Raw genomic sequence first — 21,090 nt, forward strand, 5'->3', positions numbered from 1 at the left:
CCGCCCATCTGGCTGGGCTTCCCCAGCCAAAGAGCTGAGAATGTTCTAGATGTTGGTTCGTGGTGCAAATATAGCTGTGGACCATTGGCCCACCTAGTTCAGTCTTGTCTACACTACGTGGCAGCAGTTTTGACCAGCTCTGTCAGGAAACATTAAGGATTGAGTCTAGAACCTTCTGCATGAAGAGAAGCCAAAAGCCTTCCTTTGGCTCCAGAGTTCGCCTCCCTCTCAGTTTCCATAATACTTTCATGTTGATAGCAGGAACAGCAAGAACCCGGAAGCCTAATTCCTGCTGCAAAATAAAGAAGCATGTGGGTGAGTAAACTGAGGAGGTGTGACTGTATCTAGACAACAGGAATATGATAATGTTATTAATGGAGGAAAATGCATTCAGCTAAACCCAATCTAGACTGATTCCTTGCCATTCCAATGTATAAGCAATGCATGCACTTTGCCGTATGTCTTTTTGTGGCTCCAGAATTCATGATGGGAACTGAAACACTTAATCTTCCAAACATAATGAGAAAGATAAGGAGCTGTGGCTGACACTGAGCACCAAACAGCCACCTTCGGTAAGATAATGACTTCAATTGTTGCCTCTCTGCAGAGCACCGTGATGGATGTGTACATTGGCTGCAGAGCTATTTCGGATATGGCACAAAGTGAGCATTTATCATTGCAAGCAACTGTTGGGGCGGAGCAAGCAGCCTCCTGGAGCTTGTGCCATTAGCACACTCCCAAGCAGCTGTTTCTGATGAAGTGCTCAGAGCTTCTTCCCTCTGACCTGTTGAAGGGCCTTTGGAAAAGCTAACAAACACAGTTCATGAGAGAATTTAGTTCTGATCTTGTGCCAGGAGACTGTTTTCCAATGTGATCCAGGCTTCATTGCAGAGAACAGGCTGCTGTCAGTCTGATTAAAGCTAGTCCAGAGCTGGCACTTTTTAGCCAAAATATAAGACACCCAAGCTGGGTTAACATTCAGGTCATTTAGTATTCAAGGAAGCAAAGGATATGATAGCAGAAACTTTCCAAGAATTATTTTTATCGAGAAAAATACCACAAAGTAGCAATTAACAGTAAGCCAGGGAAGGCTTCCCAGGGAGAGAGAAAGAGGACTTGAGAGTGAATCCATGGCACAGTTGCCCAGGATGACTTCACTGTAGCATAAACATTACCAGCTTAAAACTCAGCAGGCTTGTTCTTTTTCTCAATTTGAATCTAAGCTGACTGCATCAAAACACAGTATTTTCTTAAGATACAGGATAGCTATGGATTGTGACGAAAGTTTGTACCCCACTTCCCAAACCAACAGTGGGAATGCACTGGATGCAGAGTAAGCAGGAGTGGGTACACAGCCTTAGAAAGGTAAGGAGAGAGGTTCAATAAGAAAGAAGGGAGAATTACTCCTTCTCTCATACATCCTTCCACTCTGTGTCAGGCGCACCAGAGGAGGTGGTGATTCAAGAGAGCGCAAGGATGGACACCACCTGGGAGTTCAAGAATTCTAGGGAGGGAAAAGACGGGAGAAACTGGGGCGGGAGTTGAAGCCCAGGGGGGAACTGGCGGAGAGACAGAACTGTTTTTAGGGCATGGGCAGACTCGGGGATTCTAGCATGCGAGGGCATATTAGACTTGGAGGGTGGGGGAGGCTTATTGCACAAAGGGAGCTGTCCTGGGAAAGCAATTTTGAGATATGCCCCAAAGGAGAGGCCTCTGTTTAATAAAAGAAAAAAGGGGTTTAGGCTACAGTGGGAGTTTTACATGACTTGTTGCATATCACCCTTCTCAGCATTCCCAGTGACCAATCAGTGGGTGAAGATTTGATTAGAACTGGAGGAAGTTGTGCATTTGTGATCTCGGGAGGTCCCAAACAAGCTGACTAGAAGATGGGAGTTACTCCTCTGTCCATGGCAATAGAGAGTTTCCGTAGGAAACTTGCAACTTGAGTTGCTCTGTGTAGTTAGATCCTTCCTAGCTCACCTTTACAGGTAAAAAATAAACTATGGAGACAAGGTGCTTGCTAGGGAACACATAAAATGGTGAAGGATTCTTGCTCTTGGGAAACACTGCATTAACAGCCATGCATGTGTCTTTCAGCTAATTCAAGCATACTGTATTTTATTTTATTTTATTTTATTATTGCATTTATATCCCACATTTCTTCCAAGGAGCTCAAGGTGGTGTGCAGAGTTCTCCGTCCCATATTATCCTCACAACAACCCTGTGAGGTAGGTTAGGTTGAGAGACAGTGACTGGCCCAAGGTCACCCAAACTCCCCATCTGGTGAGGTGAACAGGAATCAAGTGATTCAATTTCTTGCTCTAAAATATATTATTCTCTAGATCAAACAAAAAGATTCAAGTTGCACAGTCTCAGAGAGATGGTGCCTCATAAAGGGAAGGTAGTCGTTCCACAGAGGATCTGGACCAACTGGCTGGCAAGGCAAGTGAGAACCACCCACTTGTCTTTCAAGTCCAGCAGGCACTAATATTTTCAGTAGCCAAGAGTGGAGCCAATGATTAGGGCATGTACTTGGTTGGCTTGCCCAAAAGAGCAGATCTTCTCCTTCCCAACGTTCATCAGCTCTTCCTGTATTCTTCTAGAACAAGGGACAGCTGTGAGTTTCTGCATTGCTCAGAGTTCTCACCTGCAGCTTCCCTTGAGTCTGAAGCCTCTATAGCTTGTGTGTATTGGGCTGAAGAGGTGGGCATCCTGAGGGAAGGAGGCTTCTTCTCCAAAGCACCGCTGGCAAGGAAGGACATGGATCTCCACAATCCCCACCACAAAGAAATGTCAGCTGCAGCCCACGTGAGGTGCGATGGTGCCATTTCAGAGCAGTATGCCCACTGTCTATGCTCCAGAGCTGGGAACACTGATGGGTGGAGCAAGAGAGCCCTCTCCTTTGGACTCCTTTCCCTTTCAAATCTGTCTGTCTTCAATAATTATGGAGTTGTAAAAAACAACAACCATGTACACTGATAAGCATACAGTAAACTGCTGTGGACCCAAACAAAGGAGGATTGCAGAGGCCCACTTAAGTTAGTCTTTCTAAAAGCATAAGTCTATTTGGCAAATGCCACACTGAGACAAAGGAGTGGGCAGTGAAGGGAAAAACCCACCAGCATGGGAGGAGGAAGAGGAGCCTGGCTCTCCCAGGAGTCCCTGCCTGGCCTTCAAAATTGCATCAGGATACCTGCCTGGGTGCCCAGTGTGGCCTCTGAAGACTAGCCAGGGGGTTCCATCATGGCTCAAACCACCACCTGCTGGACAGCACACACAAATGCTTCTTATCCTGCTGCCTGCAACGTATATTGTCTCCAACTCATGACCTGGGAAAGAACCCAATTTCCAGCAAGGAAAGGTCCTTGATCTAGGACAGCCTAAAGGCCTGCCTCTGCTTTCACCTCCCATCAGCTCTGTTCATTTGGTCCAGAGTTTGGGGAGATCTCCCCATCACCCAATGCAAGCTCCCAAGCCAATAAAGTGCTAGGAGCTGTTATGGTCCAGGCCTCCAAGAGCGCAAGTAGGTATGCTAACCTGCAGCTTTGCTGTTGGCTGAGATAAGGAACGAGGGAAGGACTCCTGAATTCTGCTTGTCCTGCAGAGACCAGCTAAGTCAGCTGAAGCTTGTGATACTTTCTCTGCATCCTGTGAAGGCTCTTTTGCTTTGAGGAGTCAGGAGCAATGGGAGTCTGAGAGAGAGGTGTCTGTGGCTAATGACTTCAGGAAGAGATGCCATCAGAATTGACTGCTGCGAGCATTTGGCACTCAAGAGCTGAGTGGGCTGGAGCTCAGCAGCATGTGAGGCAGGATTCCATTGCCCACTGAGAAAGGATCTCCAGGGCAGGAACCATCATCCTTCCACCCTTTAACCGATTTTCTCTCTGGCTGTGCACAGGTGAGACACCATAATGGACAAGGTTGGCATCAACACAGTACCATCAAAGTAGCCCATTGTCTTGCAGTAAACCTGTTCCCAGTTGTGCATCTTCCTGCTGTTGCCCATGTAGCCTTCGTTCCAGGTAGAGGTGGAGTGTGCAGTCTTCCCATCTGCCCAAGAAGTGATGGAAGGAGGCTGGGAAAGGAGGCTCACTGGAGAAACAGTCACTCTACTGCCCATTGAGGAAATTTCAATAATTGGCAGCTTCTCAGAAGATGCATTGCTCTGAGTTCAGACTCTCAGGGGGCTTAAGGATCACAAACAGACCCTCTTGCTCAGTCTCCTCTCCAAGGTGCCATTGGGGTAGATGGGGAAGAAAAAGAGCAGCTCTTCAGCTGCTGCAGAGAGGTCGCTCTGGGCCTCCCATGGAAGGGGGCAGTTGGTTCCCACCACCTTCCAGGACATAGCTGCCAACATCCTCTGCTCTCAGGTAAAGTCTCAGAGACGTGGCCTCACCAGGGCCAGTGGGCAGCTCAGGTTGGTTCTGCAGACACACACCGCTGCCCTGCTTTCACACCTGCACTCCGTGGCCATGCATCTGGATCACTTGAGCCCGGAGCGCTTGGATCCCACTTAGGAGAGTCTTTTGGTGTGCCACAGAGGTGATCCCCAAGCTCAGAACATCTCTGGAATAAAAAAAAAAGTGAGAAGCCCACTCCATACCAGAGTCAGTCTGAGCATAGCAGCTCACCTGGTCCCATCAAGTGACTAAGACTGGGAAATGGAGCAGTCAGATAGAGGCTGATGAATGGTGAGGAGTGCCTCAGCAGTACCAGAGCCATCAAGTGGGAACTGGGTGCAAAGCACAGCAGAACTCCCCTGAGGAGAGTTCTGAGAGACCATAAGCCATGTCAGTTGTTCAGGAGGCCCAGGAAGTGTGCATCAGACTCCCAGCTGCCACCACTCAAAAGAGAAAGCCGCCCAAGGAGCAGCAGCAGAAGCAGCTTTCTCAGGTTAGCCTGAAGCCACCCCCAGAGCCAGGTTGCCGCCCTGCTCTCTGGGCCCTTCCCTCTTACAAGGGGCTATAGTTGGGTGTAGCCAAGCCTATGTGTGGCTGGCTGGCAGCATCCTTCTAGAGGAGGGGAGGTTCACTTACTGTACTGTCATCCTGGCCACTGAATCCAGATAGCAATAGCCAGCAGCCACAAAGCTGTCCTTATACCTGCTCATCTCAATGGCTTCCAGCCACTCCCCAACAGAGCTGAAGTACGGGAAGGAAGAAAAAGGGCAGTCGGAGGGAGGGAGGGAGCAGCTGGCAGTCCTGGAAAGAAAGAGAGAGAAGCTATGTGGGGACATCACAGGAAGGAAGGTCTCATGCCCCAGCACCTTCCACCTACCCCTAAGCTCAGGTGTGTGTCAATACAGCCTCTGTCACTGCTGTTTTCTACATGGGCTTCAAGGGGGGAGGGTCAGGGATAATGCAGTCACCTGGCATAGGTGAAGATGCTGTTTCTCGAGAGCTCTGGGGCCTGAAGCATGTTGCTAAGTGTGCTATGGACCTGGGAGAATTTTGGCCTCTCAGTACAGTCCTTCTGCCAGCAATCTAACATCAGCTGGTGCAGAGCCTGTGGGCAGTTTGCAGGAGCAGGAAGCCGGAAGCCGTCTTCGATGGCTGTTATCACCTGGAAGCAATTGTTGGAGATGGAAGCCACACCCAGCAGGAGCATGGTAGGATGCTCTCGCTTGCAACCTTTACCAAAAGCACAACCACACCCACCACATTCCCTCCCACCACCAAGCACAACAGAGTGGTGGAGAGGCAGAGGCCCAGGGAGTCTTGGCCTGCCCATTTTCTGCTCCTCGTCCACACCACCACCTCCAGCAGACTGGCGAGCCACTTACGTCCTGGTTCGACATGTCCCAGTAAGGCCTCTCTCCATAGGACATCACCTCCCACATGACAATGCCAAAGCTCCACATGTCACTGGCTGAACTGAAACGGTGGTACTGGGATGCTTCGGGGGCCAACCACAGCACCAAGTTTTTCCCACCCTGGACATGCATAAAGAAAAGGCATTGAAGAAAGACTAGAAAATAAGTAACAATAAAAACAAAATTAATTGCAATAGGGACAAATGTAATGTTCTACACTTAGGCAGGAATAACCAGATGCACAAATATAAGCTGGGAGACACCTGACTTGCTAGCAGTAAAGTACATGTGAAAAGGATCTGGGTCTTAGTAAGCCACAACCTTAACATGAGTCACATAAGTCAACTGTGTGATGATGCAGCAAAAAAAGCTAATGCAATCCTAGGCTGCATCAACAGATTTATAGTGTCTAGATCAAGGGACGTTTTAGTACTACTCTATTTTGTTTTGGTCAGACCCCACCTGGAGTTCTGTGTCCAGTTCTGGGCATCTTAATTTAAGAAGTATATTGACAAGCTGAAGAATGTGCAGAGGAAGGTGACCAAGAAGATCAAATTTCTGGAAACCAAGCCCTACGAGGGATAGTTCAGGAGTTGGGTATGTTTGGCCTGGAGAAGAGAAGACTGAGAAGTGTTATGATAACTATCTTCAAATATCTAAAGGGTAGTCTCAAGGAAGATGGAGCAGGCTTGTTTTCTGCTGCTCCAGACGGGAGGGCCTGAACCAAGAGATTCAAATGAGAAGAAAGGTGATTCCAACTAAACATTAGGAAGAACTTTCTGATGATAAGAGCTGTTTGACAGTGAAACAGACTATCTTGGAAGGTTGTGAACTCTCCTTCTCTGGAGGTTTTTAAGTAGAGGTTGGATGGCCACCTGTCAGGGATTCTTTAGCTCTGTTTCCTGCTTTGCGGAGGGTTGAGCTAGATGACCCTTGGAATCCCTTCCAACTCTACAATTCTGTTGTTCCACAGAAAACACCACACTCACACGTCTGTCTCGTTATCATTATTATGTATTAAATCTGTATACTGTCCTTCATCCAAAGATCACAGGGTTGTTCACAGCATAAAAATACAAAATGAGAAACAAAGTTCAGGTCTTTCCTGCTGCCAGATCCCCATTCCATTCTCTCTTCCCCACCTGCTACCGGAAAGCTGGCCTCTATACTGCACATGCAGCACAGCTGGATTGCTCAGGGGAAACTCTGTCCCAAATTCATTTAAAATGAGCTAGTTAACGCTCAAAGCAAGGTGTGTGTGTGTGTGTAGGGAAAGGAAGGGAAGTCCTGAAATATTCAGGCAATAGTTAAGTTCTCCTGCTAGATGGTTTACAATTAATATTTCATGAGGCAGCTTGTCGCTTGCCCAGCACAACCCATTTAATGTCTTTCATCAAGGAAGATCACAGCAGCAGCAGGAAGAGAAAGAACAGGGAAGCCAGGAGGGCTTCCCCATTCAAAGCACAGGAAGCACCAAGGGGTGATTCCAATGCCGCTTGCAGTGCTCCCCTTATGCCTCTGCACATACAGCTTACTGTATATCCGCTGCCTGCCTTCTCTTCTGCTTTCATCAAAATGCTCCAAAAATGCTCATCCTGGTGGCATCTGGAAGGTGTCATTCAAAGGCTTTGGTGTGTATTTTGATACTTAAAATGTTCACAGAATCATAAAGTTGGAAGGAACCCCAAAGGTCATATAGTCCAACTCCCTGCAATGCAGGAATCACAGCTGAAGCTTCCCTGACAGGTGGAAAACCTCCAATGAAGGAGAATCCACCACCATTGGCAGTGGAACAGACTACTTCAGAAGGTGGTCTTCCAAGACTCTCCCTTCCTTGGAGGTTTTTAAAGAGAGGTTGGATTGCCATCTATCTGGGATTCTTCAGCTGTGCTTCCTGCATTGCAAGGGGTTGGGCTAGATGATCCTTGGTGTCCCTTCCAAGGATCTATTATTCTTCCTGCCCCCTCCCAAATACATACCAGCGTGCTGAAAACGGTCTCCATCTTCTCTTCCTGGCCTACTCTGAAGCCAGAGATTTTGCAGACCAGCTCCCCATTTACTAGGATGTTATGCGCTGCCAGTTTCTTGTGGATGTAGCCCATCTCAGTCAGGTATTTCATCCCGGAGGCAATCCCCTGCAGCATGCCAATCAGCTGGGAAGCCATGAGCTGCCCCTCATGCCGCTATGGGTGGGAAGAGAAAGATCCATGAGGCTGGCTGCAGGCGCATCAGCAGAGGACTCCACCAGGCAGGTGGCTGGCATATAGCTCATCCCACTATCAGGGAAAGGTCTCACTCACCCGCAGAAAGGAGTCCAGCACCCCATTCTCCATGTACTCCATCACAGTCATCATCGGGTTCCCTACACAGAGAAACAAGAATCCAGTCTCTGTGTCTGTCTGTCTGTCTGAAAACCAGCTGGATGAGACAGAGGGCTCTGTCTGTGACATTAGGTCAGGAAGTTGTTAATCATGCGCTGGTAGCAACATCACATGCATGTTCACACAGAGGCAGTGTTGTAGTGCTGTACTTCCTGCACTAGTAACAAATTGGAGTACATTACCTTTGAAGCGCCTTTGTGGGAGGAAGCAATTGCTTGGTCCCAGTAAGGCAGTTCCATGGAGCGATGCCATGCAAGGAGCAATTGCCCACCTGCTTATGCTGTTGCCCTAAAACTCCCCTCTCTCTGGACTAGCCTGATGAATGAAGACCAGCTGCTCAATGAACCCTTTGCAGTGAGATTGGCTTCCCAGCTTATTAAATTAGCTACAGAATCCCTAAGCATCTTAATGTTGTGGGCTTGAACTGACACATAAATGAACCTTTGGCCTCCAGAGTGTGTAGTCCCAGCATTTCTGGATAATCGTCTTTCTAAACTACATTAACCACCACTGACTCCACTGCAAGCAATTAAGAAAACCATCAGTATTCTCTCCCTGCCTTCACACAGGACAGTCACTTTCCTGAGATGGCTTTTAAATCACCCAGGCAATTAGGCAGAACTGCAGCTACACACACACACAAAAAAACCCAAGCCAGGCAGCGGCTGCTTTCATTTTTGCTGGCCACAAGTAAGTGCGTAATTATTCCAGTCCCTTAATGACTGTTAAGGAGAGGGAGGGCATTGGGGCATTTGCCTGCCTGATCACACTTTTCCTTGGTGTAAGCTGTCCACAGAACCACCTGAACTGCCTCACAGTGTGAAACCAGCATGCCCTTAAACACCAAACCTGGTGGCTCCTGCTGCTTTTCATGCATAGTACACCATGTTCCTAGAAGTAGTGCCATGTGCAGGAAGACCAGCAACCGCTGCCTCAATGCAAAGCCGTATTTTCTAAGAACATAAGTAGAGCCTGCTGGATCAGACCAGTGGTCCATCTAGTAGGCCTCGATAGACCTTCAGTTTCATTGAATGTCCATGAGTTCTAGTGATATGGAAGAGAGAGAAATGTATTCTTCGCTCCCCATGGGTGGGGGACACAGGAGAAAAAAGACAGCAGGTTCTCTCACTTGTAGGGCTGCATTCCCTCCTAGGTCTTGGGGCTGCATACTAGTAATGGGCACAGCAATGAATGTGACCCTTTATCCTTGTGCAGTAGGCATGGGTGTAGTCAAGGGGTGGCAGGTAGGGGCAACTGCTCCCCTTAATCAATAAAAATTAATAAAAATACATAGCTAACAGATTCTGCCCCCAAAAAAACAAAAGGCCTGCCCCCCCCAATCCTGGCTACGCCCATGGCAATAGGATACATTCTATACACACAAAAGGCAGACTTTTTTTACACAAACACACCACACCTCCATTTTAGCAAGGAAGAGGCATCACCACAGCAAGGAGATTCCCAATGCCCTCAAGCAGGAACAGTTAGGGGCACTGCCTGGAAATAATCTCAAACCCCAGGTAGAGCAGCCTGAGGTTCCAGAATACAAATGCGGAAGAGAGCCACCTCCCCATACACGCACGCGCGCGCGCGCGCGCGTGTACACACACACACACACACACACACACACACACTTGAAAGAAGCTTGTGCATCTTCTCAACATACACTTGGCAAGGCAGCAGAGGTCAGTGCCTGATACACAGTCTTGGACCTCCCTTGAAGGTGTGCAACACAGGCGCTTCAAGGGGCTATGCAAGGAATGACTGCCTGGCGTTCTGAAGGAAGCACCATCTTCTGGCATGCAAATGGGCAGAATCCATAAGTGCGTCTTACCTCTGGTAACAACTCCCTCCAGACGGACAATGTTGGAGTGGTCAAACTGGCCCATGATGCTGGCCTCAGTGAGGAAGGTGTGGACCTGCTTTTCAGAGCAGCTGGCTTGCAGGGTCCGGATGGCCACAGGCAGCTCCCGCTTACTGGGGAGCTTCAGGCACCCCTGGCAGATGTCTCCAAATTCTCCTGCCCAGAAGAAGGACCCGGAGTTAGAACCAAACTCCCTCTCTGCATAAGCAAGAAATCCACATGCAACAGCACCCTCCCCCCCGGACTCTGAAAGTGGAAAGGGAGCCGCTGCCGAAATATGAGGCCCCCGCAGTCCCTCATGGCTTCCTACAGAGGGATTTTTTATTGGAAAAGTTCTAGCAGCAAGGAATGGCAGAGAAAGGAAAAGTTGGCGTGTGCCAGTTGAGAAAGGGAGAAAAGGGGTGGGGTGGGGTGCTGCTGCAGCTCTGGGAGAAGACCCAATGCCATTGTTGTTGTTTCTCTTAAATTTCATCTAGTTTGTGCTATTGTGCTGTTTTGGATTATCTATCGCCTTTTATGATTCAGGGCCCATAACTGTTCTAACACAGTGGTTCCTGAACTTTTGGGGGCCACTGCCCCCTTGGTTCCATAAATGCATCCCCAGTGCCCCCTTCCATGTAAAAAGTGTTATTCGGAGTAGCAGTTTGCATGACCCACTAAGGAAGATAATAAATAACACAATAAGATTGAAAACACTAACAATTAATTGCACATTTACTCAAAATCTAATTAACACTGTTTAATTAATTCAACAAATCTGATTAACTTGATCCACTGATACCAGCTTTTCAAAGTCTAATTTAACTTGATTCAGTGATATGAGCTTTTCAAAGTCAAATTCACACTCCAGTGCTCCCCTGCTACCCCCCGCCCAAGGTAATCCCACTGCCCCCATTTGGGAATCATTGTTTTAATACCTAACTATATGCAATCAGTTCCTACAGTTTATCCTCAGGTTCCCTGGAGGCTTCCCCTGCTTGAACAGTTACCTTGTTCAACCCACATTTTACCAGCTTCCTCGCAAGAATATTGTGAGGGACTTTGTCAAAAGCCTTACTGAAATCAAGATACACTATGTCCACAGCATTCCCCTGATCCACCAAGCTTGTAACTCCATCAAAAAAAAAGAAAGGAGATTTGTCTGACCTGACTTATTTTTGAGAATCCCATGCTGGGTCTTAAGCAATCACAACATACTTTTCTCAGTGCTCACAATTATCATTGTAGACAGTACTGAACTAGAAGGACTGATGACCTAACTCAGTACAAGGTAGCTTCCTAGGTTCTTTAAGAAGAGGAAGGGGGCATGCAACATATGGAGAAGACAGCAGCAGGGCTGTGGCCTCTCCAGGTCAAGGGGCTCCCACATAGGTGCACAGCTGCTTCCCCAGCACAATGAAGCATGGAAGGAAGGGACCGTCGGGCTCACTGAAAAGCAAAGGGCCTAGATCCACAACACTCACCTGTCCCAAGCAGCTTTTCCATTTTGATGCTAGAGCTATCAAGTTCCTTGGCAAAGAGAGAGACAGCCTGTAGGGGGTCTTCACAGGTCTTGGGGTCAACATACATCCTCCGGGTTGGTATCTTGACTACAATGGGGCAGCAGAGATGGCGTTAAGGCCTTTTGCCAACATTGAGATGCTGCAAATTTCCCCAACCTGGCAGAATCCAGCCAAGAAACAAATATTTTCCCCTGCTCCTGCCATCCGCCCCCTCCCTATGTCTTTACCGTTGTGGAAACCTGCCTTCCATATCCAGCCCTTTTTGTCACTCATCCAGAATAAAGCTACTTTTGAGGCTGGACCTCAAAGAAACCCACTAATGTGGCAGTTTAGACAACAAGCCAGGATCTCTCTCCTTACTGGAGGGAAAAGGGAAAACCAGTCTCATTTAACATCTTTCTAGGGAGTTAATACATAGCAACAGTTTCTTCCTGGCTGGAACACAGACATCTCTGTACAGACCAGGTAGATATGTGTGTGAGCAATGCTGTAGTTTAACCACTACTGAAAGTATCCTGTAAGTGACTGTATTAAAACTTGCAAGTTATGAAGGAAATCAGTTTATATTTGATGCCTTGGCAAACTTAAGTATTTAACTTGCATTGGACACACTTTGAAGGAAGGTTTGGAACTGGTGAAAAAAGGTACCATTAGTCTCACCCACTGGCCTTGGTTGCCTTTGGCCTGGACCCTCTGAGGGGGTCTGAAATTCATGAGCCCTACTGTTTGGTCTCCTGCTTTTCTATACAGCCAAGAAATCAGACGTTTTTGCTACTCGACTGTTGATGGCCTCTGTTCCATCTGCCTTGGAGTCCTCTGCAGGACCAAGCTGTAGCTTAACATCAGACCATAAGATGAGTGTGCTGGATCATGCCAATGACTCCTCTAGTCCAGCATCCTGGCCAACCAGATGCCCCTATGAGAAACATGCAAGCAGGACCTGCACACAAGAGCCCTTTCTTCTCCTGTGGTTTCCAGAAACTGGCATTCAGAAGCATTTACTGCCTTCAGCCATGGAGACAGAGCATAGCCACCATGATGAGTAGCCATCAATAGCCCTCTCCTCCATGAATTTGTCCAATCTTCTGTTAAAGGCATCCAAGTCGGTGGCCATTACTGCCTCCTGTGGGAGTTCTCTAGCTTAACTATGTGCTGCATGGAGAAGTGCCTTATTTTATCTGCCCTGAGCTTTAGTATTGAATCCAGCATGCATTTCTGGTGCCTTCCTTCTACCACTCCAGTGCCACAGTTTGTGGAGCTCAGAGCAGTTGCTGAAGCTTAACCCAGAGCAGGATGTGCCCACTTGGCAAGCTGCAGCCGTTTTCGAGTACATGAAAACAAGAGCCTCACAAGGCCCTGGAGGCTTCCTTGCAGGAGCAGTTCCTTAGGGCATCTGCCTGGGCAGAATGAAGAGGGGGCCCTGCAAATGCACACTTCAGAGTCAGTCTAGAGAGGAGAGGAGGGAAGCCCAGGATGGCTGTCATGTTTGGAGTCTAAAACAGTACCACTGTAGTTCATCTCCAAAGTTGGACTCCAGGAGAGCCTCTTGCCACTCCTACATCACTAGTAGCAGGGAAACCTCCTACCCTTTCTCCTCCCTCTGCCTTCAACTCACAGTGGAAGTACAGCTCCTCCTCTCCATCCCGGTAGGCCTTGCTGTAGTCACACTGCCTGCAAGGGGGAGAAGCAAAAGCCACATTATACCTTCTCAGCCAGGACCTGCCCCAGAAGTGGCCTCAAGCAAAGCCCCAATATAAGCTGTGAAGAAAGGCATTGAGTCTCAAAAAGAGCTGTGTCCTCAGCCCAACTCACTTGTCTTTTTTTAAGCTAGTATGATCATGCTCCAGCTGCCCTACTCAGGAACCTCTTAGCAGAGGAGTGGGAGGGAGTGGGCAACATGGGATGGTCATGTGCTCACCTCCTCCAGGTCAGGATGCCCAGGATCACAGAGACCAACACAATCAGCCCAGCAATCGCCACAATGACCACAAGGACTATGGGGCTCTGCTCATGGAAAGCGACAGCAGTGGCTGCAGGAAGAAGTTGGGGTGGAGAAATAGAAGGAAATGGGAGTTAGACCCACAGAAGCCAAGAGCAGCAGGGCCTGGCTCATCTTGAGCAACAGCATGTTCAAGGGCCAAAGGCAACCTCACTAGGACATTTGCTTTAATTGTGTTGTTGGCTGGCAAGCAGCAATGCTGGGAGACTTTAACAATGCAGTCGTACCTTGGTTCTCGAACTTAATCTGTTCCAGAAGTCCGTTCGACTTCTGAAAACGTTCAAAAACAAAGGCGTGGCTTCCGATTGGCTGCAGGAGTTTCCTGCACTCAACTGGAAGCCGCATTGGACGTTCGGGTTCCAAAAAATGTTCGCAAACTGGAACACTCACTTCCAGGATTGCAGCGTTCGGGAGCCAAAACGTTTGAGTCGCAAGGCATTCAGGAACCAAGGTACAACTGTACAATTCTAGGCCTAGGGCCACAGTTCTGCTTTTCTGCCTCTCTCCACTTGTAATCCTGATGGAAATACCCCATGCCCTAGTTAGCTTTATGGTGAGAAGTTCCCATTGTCAAAGAGGCCATTTTTGTCAGGATCACAACTGGGGCTGGAGGTGATAAAACGCCCCTCCCTGCATGCTGCAGCCTTAACATAATTTTTTAAATCTCCCAATGCTACTGCTAGTCCTGCAACGGAAGCCATATCTAGCCTGGTCCTAAGTCCAAAGAGGATGGAGATGTAGAAACGGTGCTGAGCTTTCAGCTCCCACTCCTTGTTGCAAGCTGTGACTGTTGGAAGTGTTGGAATACATGGGAGAAATCAGAGAATAAGAGGAACCTCCAGACTTCCCAGACTGCCCTTTAACCTGTGCTGACCTTCCCCTGGGTGCTAGACTGATACTCTCATACTTTCTTTCCTCATTGCCTTCTTCTTGCTTACCTTGGGAGAGGAGACATCTTTGTATGTCTCTCCTTCTGAGAACTTTCCTATTCTGCCAAGCCTATGCAGGCAGTTAAGAATACATCCCTTCATAATGGTTAGTTGATGTCTGCTTATAACTTTTTATAGTTTTTATTGTATGGTTTTGTTGCTGTGAACAGCTTTGATATATATTTTTATGGCACAAATATTTTTTATAAATAAAGATCAGGCATGTTCCCTGGAAACCAAGACCACTTTGCTGTAGTTGGTGGTCCAAGAAACAGAAGTTTCTTAGCAAGGGGTTTTTATGGCATTTGAAGGAGTGGGAAAGGAATCCAGTTGCCACCAAGGACTGACTTCTGGGCAAACTCACAGTGGGCAAAAGTCACTGGATACATCAAGAAATCCAAGTCAGAGCCTTTTAGGACTTTTGGATTTAATTCTCCTACCCGCTTCTTTTTGATCCAGGCAGACTTATTTCCCTCTACCTCTGGAAACTCTCTTTGGCATAAACTAGTTACGGTACTTATTGCTTCCTCTGCTATTTTCATTTAATTTCAAGAGTAAGTGACTTCATGAATGGGTCAAAGGGCAGCGCGAAAGCATTGTGGGCGAGCAGCCAGGAGCTTGTTTTCATCCTCCCACCCCCTGCCTCATGGTCTGTTAGGCAGCATTAATGAAATATTCTTTAGAAGAGAGGCATTAAAATGTATGGCTTACAAAGTGGTTTTCCTTCAACACTTTAAGACTTGGCTTTCTGGCTTCTGCAAATGGCTACGTTCTATGAGAAATTTTTTATTCAATTCAGTTTGTTCCAAAAGCATCTTGTGTGGCAAATGGATGCAATTTAAAGCCCCATTAAACACAGCCTGTAGAATTCCTGCTGGGTGCATCACCCCAGTGCTTTCATTTCCAGCTAGGCAGAGTTATTAAGCTGATACCTGGCCTTCTCGGCACCCCCCTCCCTGTTCACTGGGGGACTGAGGGGCTGCTAGGCCAGGTAAGAGCTGTAAAGGGTAAGCCAGTTGGAGTCACAGAGGGTGCAAGCCTCCCAAGTGGTTTTGTTGCAGCCTCTCCAGAGACACTTGCACACTCACTCTCCCCCAGCGTTTCCACCTCAATGCTGTGGCTGCAGTTCCCGTGGTCCTGGAAAGCGGAAGACGTCTTCTGGACTTGGAACACATAGAGTGTGCTGGGTTTCAGGTTGTCCACTGTCACGGCTGGGAAGGTGGTCTTCAGGGATGAGTAGCTCTGCTCTTTCTGACCCTGTGGGACCCCAGAGTTTCAGATTAGGGGTGAGACGCTGCTCCCCAGATCTGAGAAGAGACTAGTTCATTCTTCTAGGATTGGTATATTGCTCCACTCTAGGTTGTTAAGAAGGGAGAAGGCACTTGGGACAGGCTTTGCTAGAAGCCAAATGTAAATCAAATCAGCAAGAAAAAGACACAGATGTCTGGCTTTGTTAAATTAAGGTCTAACACTCTCAGCCAAGAGGCTGTATGTGGAGGCCCCAGCCAAGGCAGGCCACAAAATGAAAGGGCTCTGTGTTCTGCCCTCCTACAGCTGCATTTTATTCTATATATAGTTGTGAGTTTGGGGGGTCAGTCTGGATGATGCCCTGAGTCCCTTCCAGTTCTTGAAGTCCTGTATCAAATGAGGGTTAAAATCTAATAGAAGATTCTATAGCTGAACTGGTCAGAAAAGTCTCTTTGGCCACAAGTGTCCTCATCAACATCCCGAAAGAATCAGCTAGGTTGTGAGAGCTACAACTAAGTGATGGTGCCCTCCAGGCTAATGGGTGAGCCTTTTCTCCACCCACCCACCCCAATCCAGCTGCTAGGTAGGGAAACAATAGCCAGAGGTTCTGTATGAGCTGAGCCGGAAGCAAGGTGGAATCTGGAGACAAGTGAAATATTTGCTCTGTGCTGGATCCAAAGCTGTGACTAATGGAGAAGCAAGATCTGTTGGGGTGTTGATGCTGAAAGCCCCTCCATCTTATGCTCAGGTTGTATATATGTGTAAATAAAACCACATATCCTAAAGACATTGTCTCTGCCAACCTTCATTCCAAGAAAATTGAACCTGGGTAAGAGCCTGGAACCCCCAGGGTCTCTCTCTGCTCGGAAATTGGGGTGGCGCACAGCTATATTTTCCTTTCTTAAAAAATAACATATTTACTGTGTATATTGCGGTGTCTTTTAATATGTACACAGCCTCAAGAATTTGGTGAAGAGCCGGTAGAGAAATGCTGTAAATAAACAAGAAACAAACCAGGAACTAGCTTAAGTCAAGCAGAGGTGGAGGTGCTGTCCCTCTCCACCCTGCTGGTGTGTGGATTCCATATTCTTTCTCACCATCCCTGAACTCTTATAAGCAGCAATGGTGGAAGTGCTGGGTGGTGGGGTGGGGGTGCGGGGAGAGACTATGCCCCAAAGAGCAGCTCCAGTGCAGAAAATGAGGGGATCTGCCTTTCAGAGTTGAAGACAACAGCATCCCTCCTGAAACAGTTACCTTTTCATAGAAGCTAATGTCATATTCTGTGTCATTGGCGCTCAGGGCGCTGGCCTCTTGCCAGGACAAGGAGATGCTCTTCTGCTCAATTCTCTCAGCGCGGATGTCAGTGACGAGCCTCTGGGCTAAGAAAGCCAAAGAGAAGAAAGGCAGGTGGGTCACCAGCAGCTTTGCCTGGGCATGACTGGCCCACAAGACCTTAGGCAGCCCCTGTAGGGCTCCTTATTTTTGCCATGAAGCTGTAGTACAGTTGTTCCCAAACTTTTTCACTGCACCCTTACATCCATAAACTCCTCCCCCTATTCAACCCCATAAAAACCATTATTCAGAATGGCAATTTGCATAACCCACAAGCCTAGTCCAGTTTGCTATTCCTATAAATAAATCAAGTTTAGTGCCAGTCAAAGTTATTTGGGCCAGGATTGGGAGCAAAGTGCTGGAAGGCTCCAAAAGTCCAGTCTGAAAAGGAACAGAATTTTCTGAAGAGAATCTAGAAAGCATGGGGTGGGGTGCGGGGTATTAGGGGAGGGGTAGTATCTCTGGTGGGGGACACATTGTGCTCCTTTTGGGGTAGTTTGTCCTCCTTTGGTCCCCACTCTGCACTCAGCTCTCAGCTGTGGCTCCTGGAAGTTGTCAGTATGTGACAGTGGCCAAACCCAAGGAATGGTTTTGGCTGGCCGGCTAAACCAGGTGAGGGTAGATGATGGGTTTCAAACCCTCGGTAAGTTAGGGACTTCCCCTGCATGTGAGGACAAGCTGTGAAGGATTGAGGAAACAAGACCAATAGTAGCCCAATAGTCAAGAAGGCTGTTTCTGCACATGCTGTAGAAGGAAGTGAGGGGGTGAGGGAGCCCATCAACCTGGGAAGGTAGCCCTTCCAAGAGATAAGCTCTGATCCTAAACCTCCACTGCCTTGTGGGACACCTTTGGGTCAAGAAAAGGCTAAACAGTAAACCATGGGTAGGCAAACTAAGGCCTGGGGGCTGGATCTGGCCTAATCGCCTTCTAAATCCAGCCCGTGGACACTCCAGGAATCAGCGTGTTTTTACATGAGTAGAATGTGTGCTTTTATTTAAAATGCATCTCTGGGTTATTTGTGGGGCATAGGAATTCTTTCATTTCCACCCCCAAAATATAGTCCGGCCCCCCACAAGGTCTGAGGGATAGTGGACCTGCTGAAAAAGTTTGCTGACCCCTGCAGTAAACCCTACACAAATCTATAGTGGAGCCCCTAAGACAGTTGGATGATGCTTCGTATGCCTCTTTCTGACAGCTCCTGCAGCCAAGCTGGTGCCAAACGTATTGCTCTGCTTTCCTTTGAACCACATCAGCATGGCCAAGTGGGGAGTCTTGTCGTCTGAGCAGCCCAGAGCCTCCATACACACTGCCCAGGCTTGCGCCCCAGAGAGGTCACTTTGGGGCTGCTAACGCATCGGGTTTGACCTCACCCACAGAGGTGCGCTCCACTATCTCTTGAGACAGACATACGCCAACAAGCTGGAAAGCAGAAAGCATGCAAGCTCTTTTAAAGAGGCTAAAACCACCACACAAGCTTTCATGCTGTGAACTACTGCTGTAAATACACTCTGTGCTCATTCATATTTCAGACACACACCCCTCCCCCTCCCCCCCACCACATTGCCCATATCCCGGAAAAGCAAACATTAAATTATTCACTACCCCATGGCTTGATTTGATCACTTCGGCTCCCTGGGACACCAATGCTCTCCTTAATTAAGAAGCCAACCAAGAGGGAGGAAAAGGACAGCATAGGAGCATGGATGGGAAAGGAAACAAACAGAGCAAGTGAGCCTAGCTTTGAGAGGTGGCAGAGGAAAATGATGATAAATTTTATTTTTTGTACCCTGCCCATCTGACTGGGTTGCCGCAGCCACTCTGGGCAGGGTGGGCAAAGGACAGCCTATTTCAGCTTCTCATTCTTTCTCCACATCAGTTTGCAATTTATTAATGTCAAGCCTGAGCGTTTGTCAGCATTTCATTTCCCCAAGCAGAGGCACACTAGTGAAAGGAATCTCTTCCAATGCGTATTTGCATAACGCTTTCACTAATATTGGACTTGAAATAGGTTTTGTAGCTATGCCGTTTTTAAATATATGTTTTTATTGTGTTGTGAAATCACTTTAAGATGCTTTGCAGGATGCGAGTCCAGCCTTTCTGTTGAAGATCGGCATAGCAAATTTTGAAAAGGAGCTGCATTTCAGTTCACATATTGTTCCAGGAAGTGCAAACCAAATCTCTCCCCTCGCCACCCCCACTGCTATCTAACAGGCTGAGAAAGCAGAGGTTGTGTCACAGGCTCTTTCAACTCTGATTTTGAACAGCTCCCCACTGCTTTCTCATCCACTTTCCAATGAAGACTCTGATCTCTTGCTCTGCAGAGACCTGAAGAAATGTTTCATAAGGAGTTTGACCTTGCCTGTGAACTGGTTTCACATAGGATTCTGGCTCAGCAGTGGGGTGAGCCTCAGGGATGGGCCCCACTAAGCTGAAAAGAGGGCAATGAGCTCCCACCCCATAATGCCCAACCTTGTCTATTAATAATCTATTATGACCTTGTTTTCCTGGCAGAGAGGAGCTCAAGGCAACTCTGAACAGTTTCTTTCTCCCTCTCTCTTTGCTGCCCTGTTGTGGCCCTGCAAATAGGTACTGAGTGTAGGGTAAAAGTGGTGAGGGCCCTGCAGAGGCCAGGTAGATAAATCCAGGTTCAACCTCTGATTTCCCTCCCCCACCCCTACAAGATCAGTATTTAGTTTCTCAAGATAACTTGCAGCTACTTCTGAGGCCATCTCTCTCCCCTCCACCCACAAGCCGTCTTGAAAGCCAGTGTGGCGCAGTGTTTCAAGTGTCGAACAAGGACCTGGGAGAGACCAGGGTTCGAATCATCACTCAGCCATGAAGCTCACTGGGAGACCTTGGGGGCCAGGCACTGCTTCTCAGCCTCACCTACTTCACAAGGCTGTTGTGGGGAATAATGAGGAAGGGGGCAGAACCACGTGTGTCCCCTTAGGCTTCTCAAAGGAAATATATAAATGCATTAAATAAATAGATCATAAAATATTTCATAAGCCGTAGGCTGAAAGGCAGGCACATCAAGCAGGGAGAATACCTCCCCCCACAAAACACCCCACCTGCTTTCCTACCTGTCACCCCGGTAAAGATGGTCATTTCTGCATATGGCTGCTCAGATGAGCTACCCAAGCCTGAGACACCATTGACAGCCTCCACGCGAATGGTGTAGTTGGCCTGGGGCAGCAAGTTCATGAGGGTGGCTGTCCTGCCCACCAAGCCCCTCTGCTGGGGCACGAAGCTCACCCCATGGCCGCAGGGTGTGCACTGAGAAGAGGGGGAGCAGTGAAGGCACAGGAGGTTATAGGAGATGTCGCTGCGCCCTCCCAAGTCCACTGGGGGATTCCACTCGAGTACTAGGGTGGACTGCTTCAAGCGGTAGACGAGGTTCACAGGTGCCGATGGGGGTCCTGTAAACAAGACAGTGGTTAGGCATATCAGCGACAAGGGGTGGGGATGTTGCATGGCACCCTAACTTCAAAGGGCACTTAAAATGGTAGAGCCCTGTTTTTAAATAAGCAAAACAGGTGGCCATTTTGCCACTAGTTTTCTTGCTATTCTGCCTCTGGAGCTGTCATGCAATGCAATGCCATCATGGCATTCTGCAACTCCAGGCCCAAGATTCAGAAAAGCCACACCCCCATTGGTCACACTCACACACCTGCTTGCAAAGGTGCTTGTGTGATTGAGGATGCCTCTTAGCACCCCTCACTGATAGATGAGCCAACCTTGCAATCTCTACTACCAGAAAAAGGATGCCTTACGGGTGCAGGGTGCAGACGGCAAGTCTGAAGGGGCCCGGGTGTAGGTCGCCTGGCAGAAGCAAAAGGTGGAACCTTCCTGCTGTGTAAAGCTGTGTGGAGGGCAGGGAGAGCAGCGCAGAATCCGAGCAGACCTCTTGTAATATCCAGGAGAGCAGGCTGAAAGGAGACAGCAAGAGGCAACAGAGCTGAGGCCAAGGGAAAGGGAAAACCCATTTCTGGGGAAGAACCCAGCACAAAACAGGCAACGAGT

At 48.2% G+C, this 21,090-nt stretch overlaps 1 protein-coding gene across 4 annotated transcripts in view; it reads right to left on the reverse strand.

Moving 5' to 3' along the window:
* Positions 1–47: 47 nt before the first annotated feature.
* The window catches only part of EPHA10 (EPH receptor A10), a 43,283-nt gene continuing 22,240 nt past the window's right edge, over positions 48–21,090 (reverse strand). For 3 of the 4 annotated variants that reach the window (XM_081018209.1, XM_081018207.1, XM_081018208.1), the window contains exons 4-17: positions 20,841–20,996; positions 20,151–20,486; positions 16,990–17,114; positions 15,576–15,744; positions 13,478–13,589; positions 13,175–13,230; positions 11,521–11,646; positions 10,028–10,213; positions 8,113–8,174; positions 7,792–7,995; positions 5,783–5,932; positions 5,369–5,562; positions 5,037–5,201; positions 48–4,566 (exon numbers count right to left, since the gene is read on the reverse strand). In XM_081018209.1, the coding sequence (XP_080874335.1) occupies positions 4,452–4,566; positions 5,037–5,201; positions 5,369–5,562; positions 5,783–5,932; positions 7,792–7,995; positions 8,113–8,174; positions 10,028–10,213; positions 11,521–11,646; positions 13,175–13,230; positions 13,478–13,589; positions 15,576–15,744; positions 16,990–17,114; positions 20,151–20,486; positions 20,841–20,996 (2,156 nt within the window). In that variant the 3' untranslated portion in view covers positions 48–4,451. The other variant, XM_081018210.1, reaches the window with a different exon arrangement.

This window comes from Podarcis pityusensis (genome assembly GCF_964106645.2).
Source record: "Podarcis pityusensis genome assembly, chromosome: 8".
Classification (NCBI taxonomy): Eukaryota; Metazoa; Chordata; class Lepidosauria; order Squamata; family Lacertidae; genus Podarcis; species Podarcis pityusensis.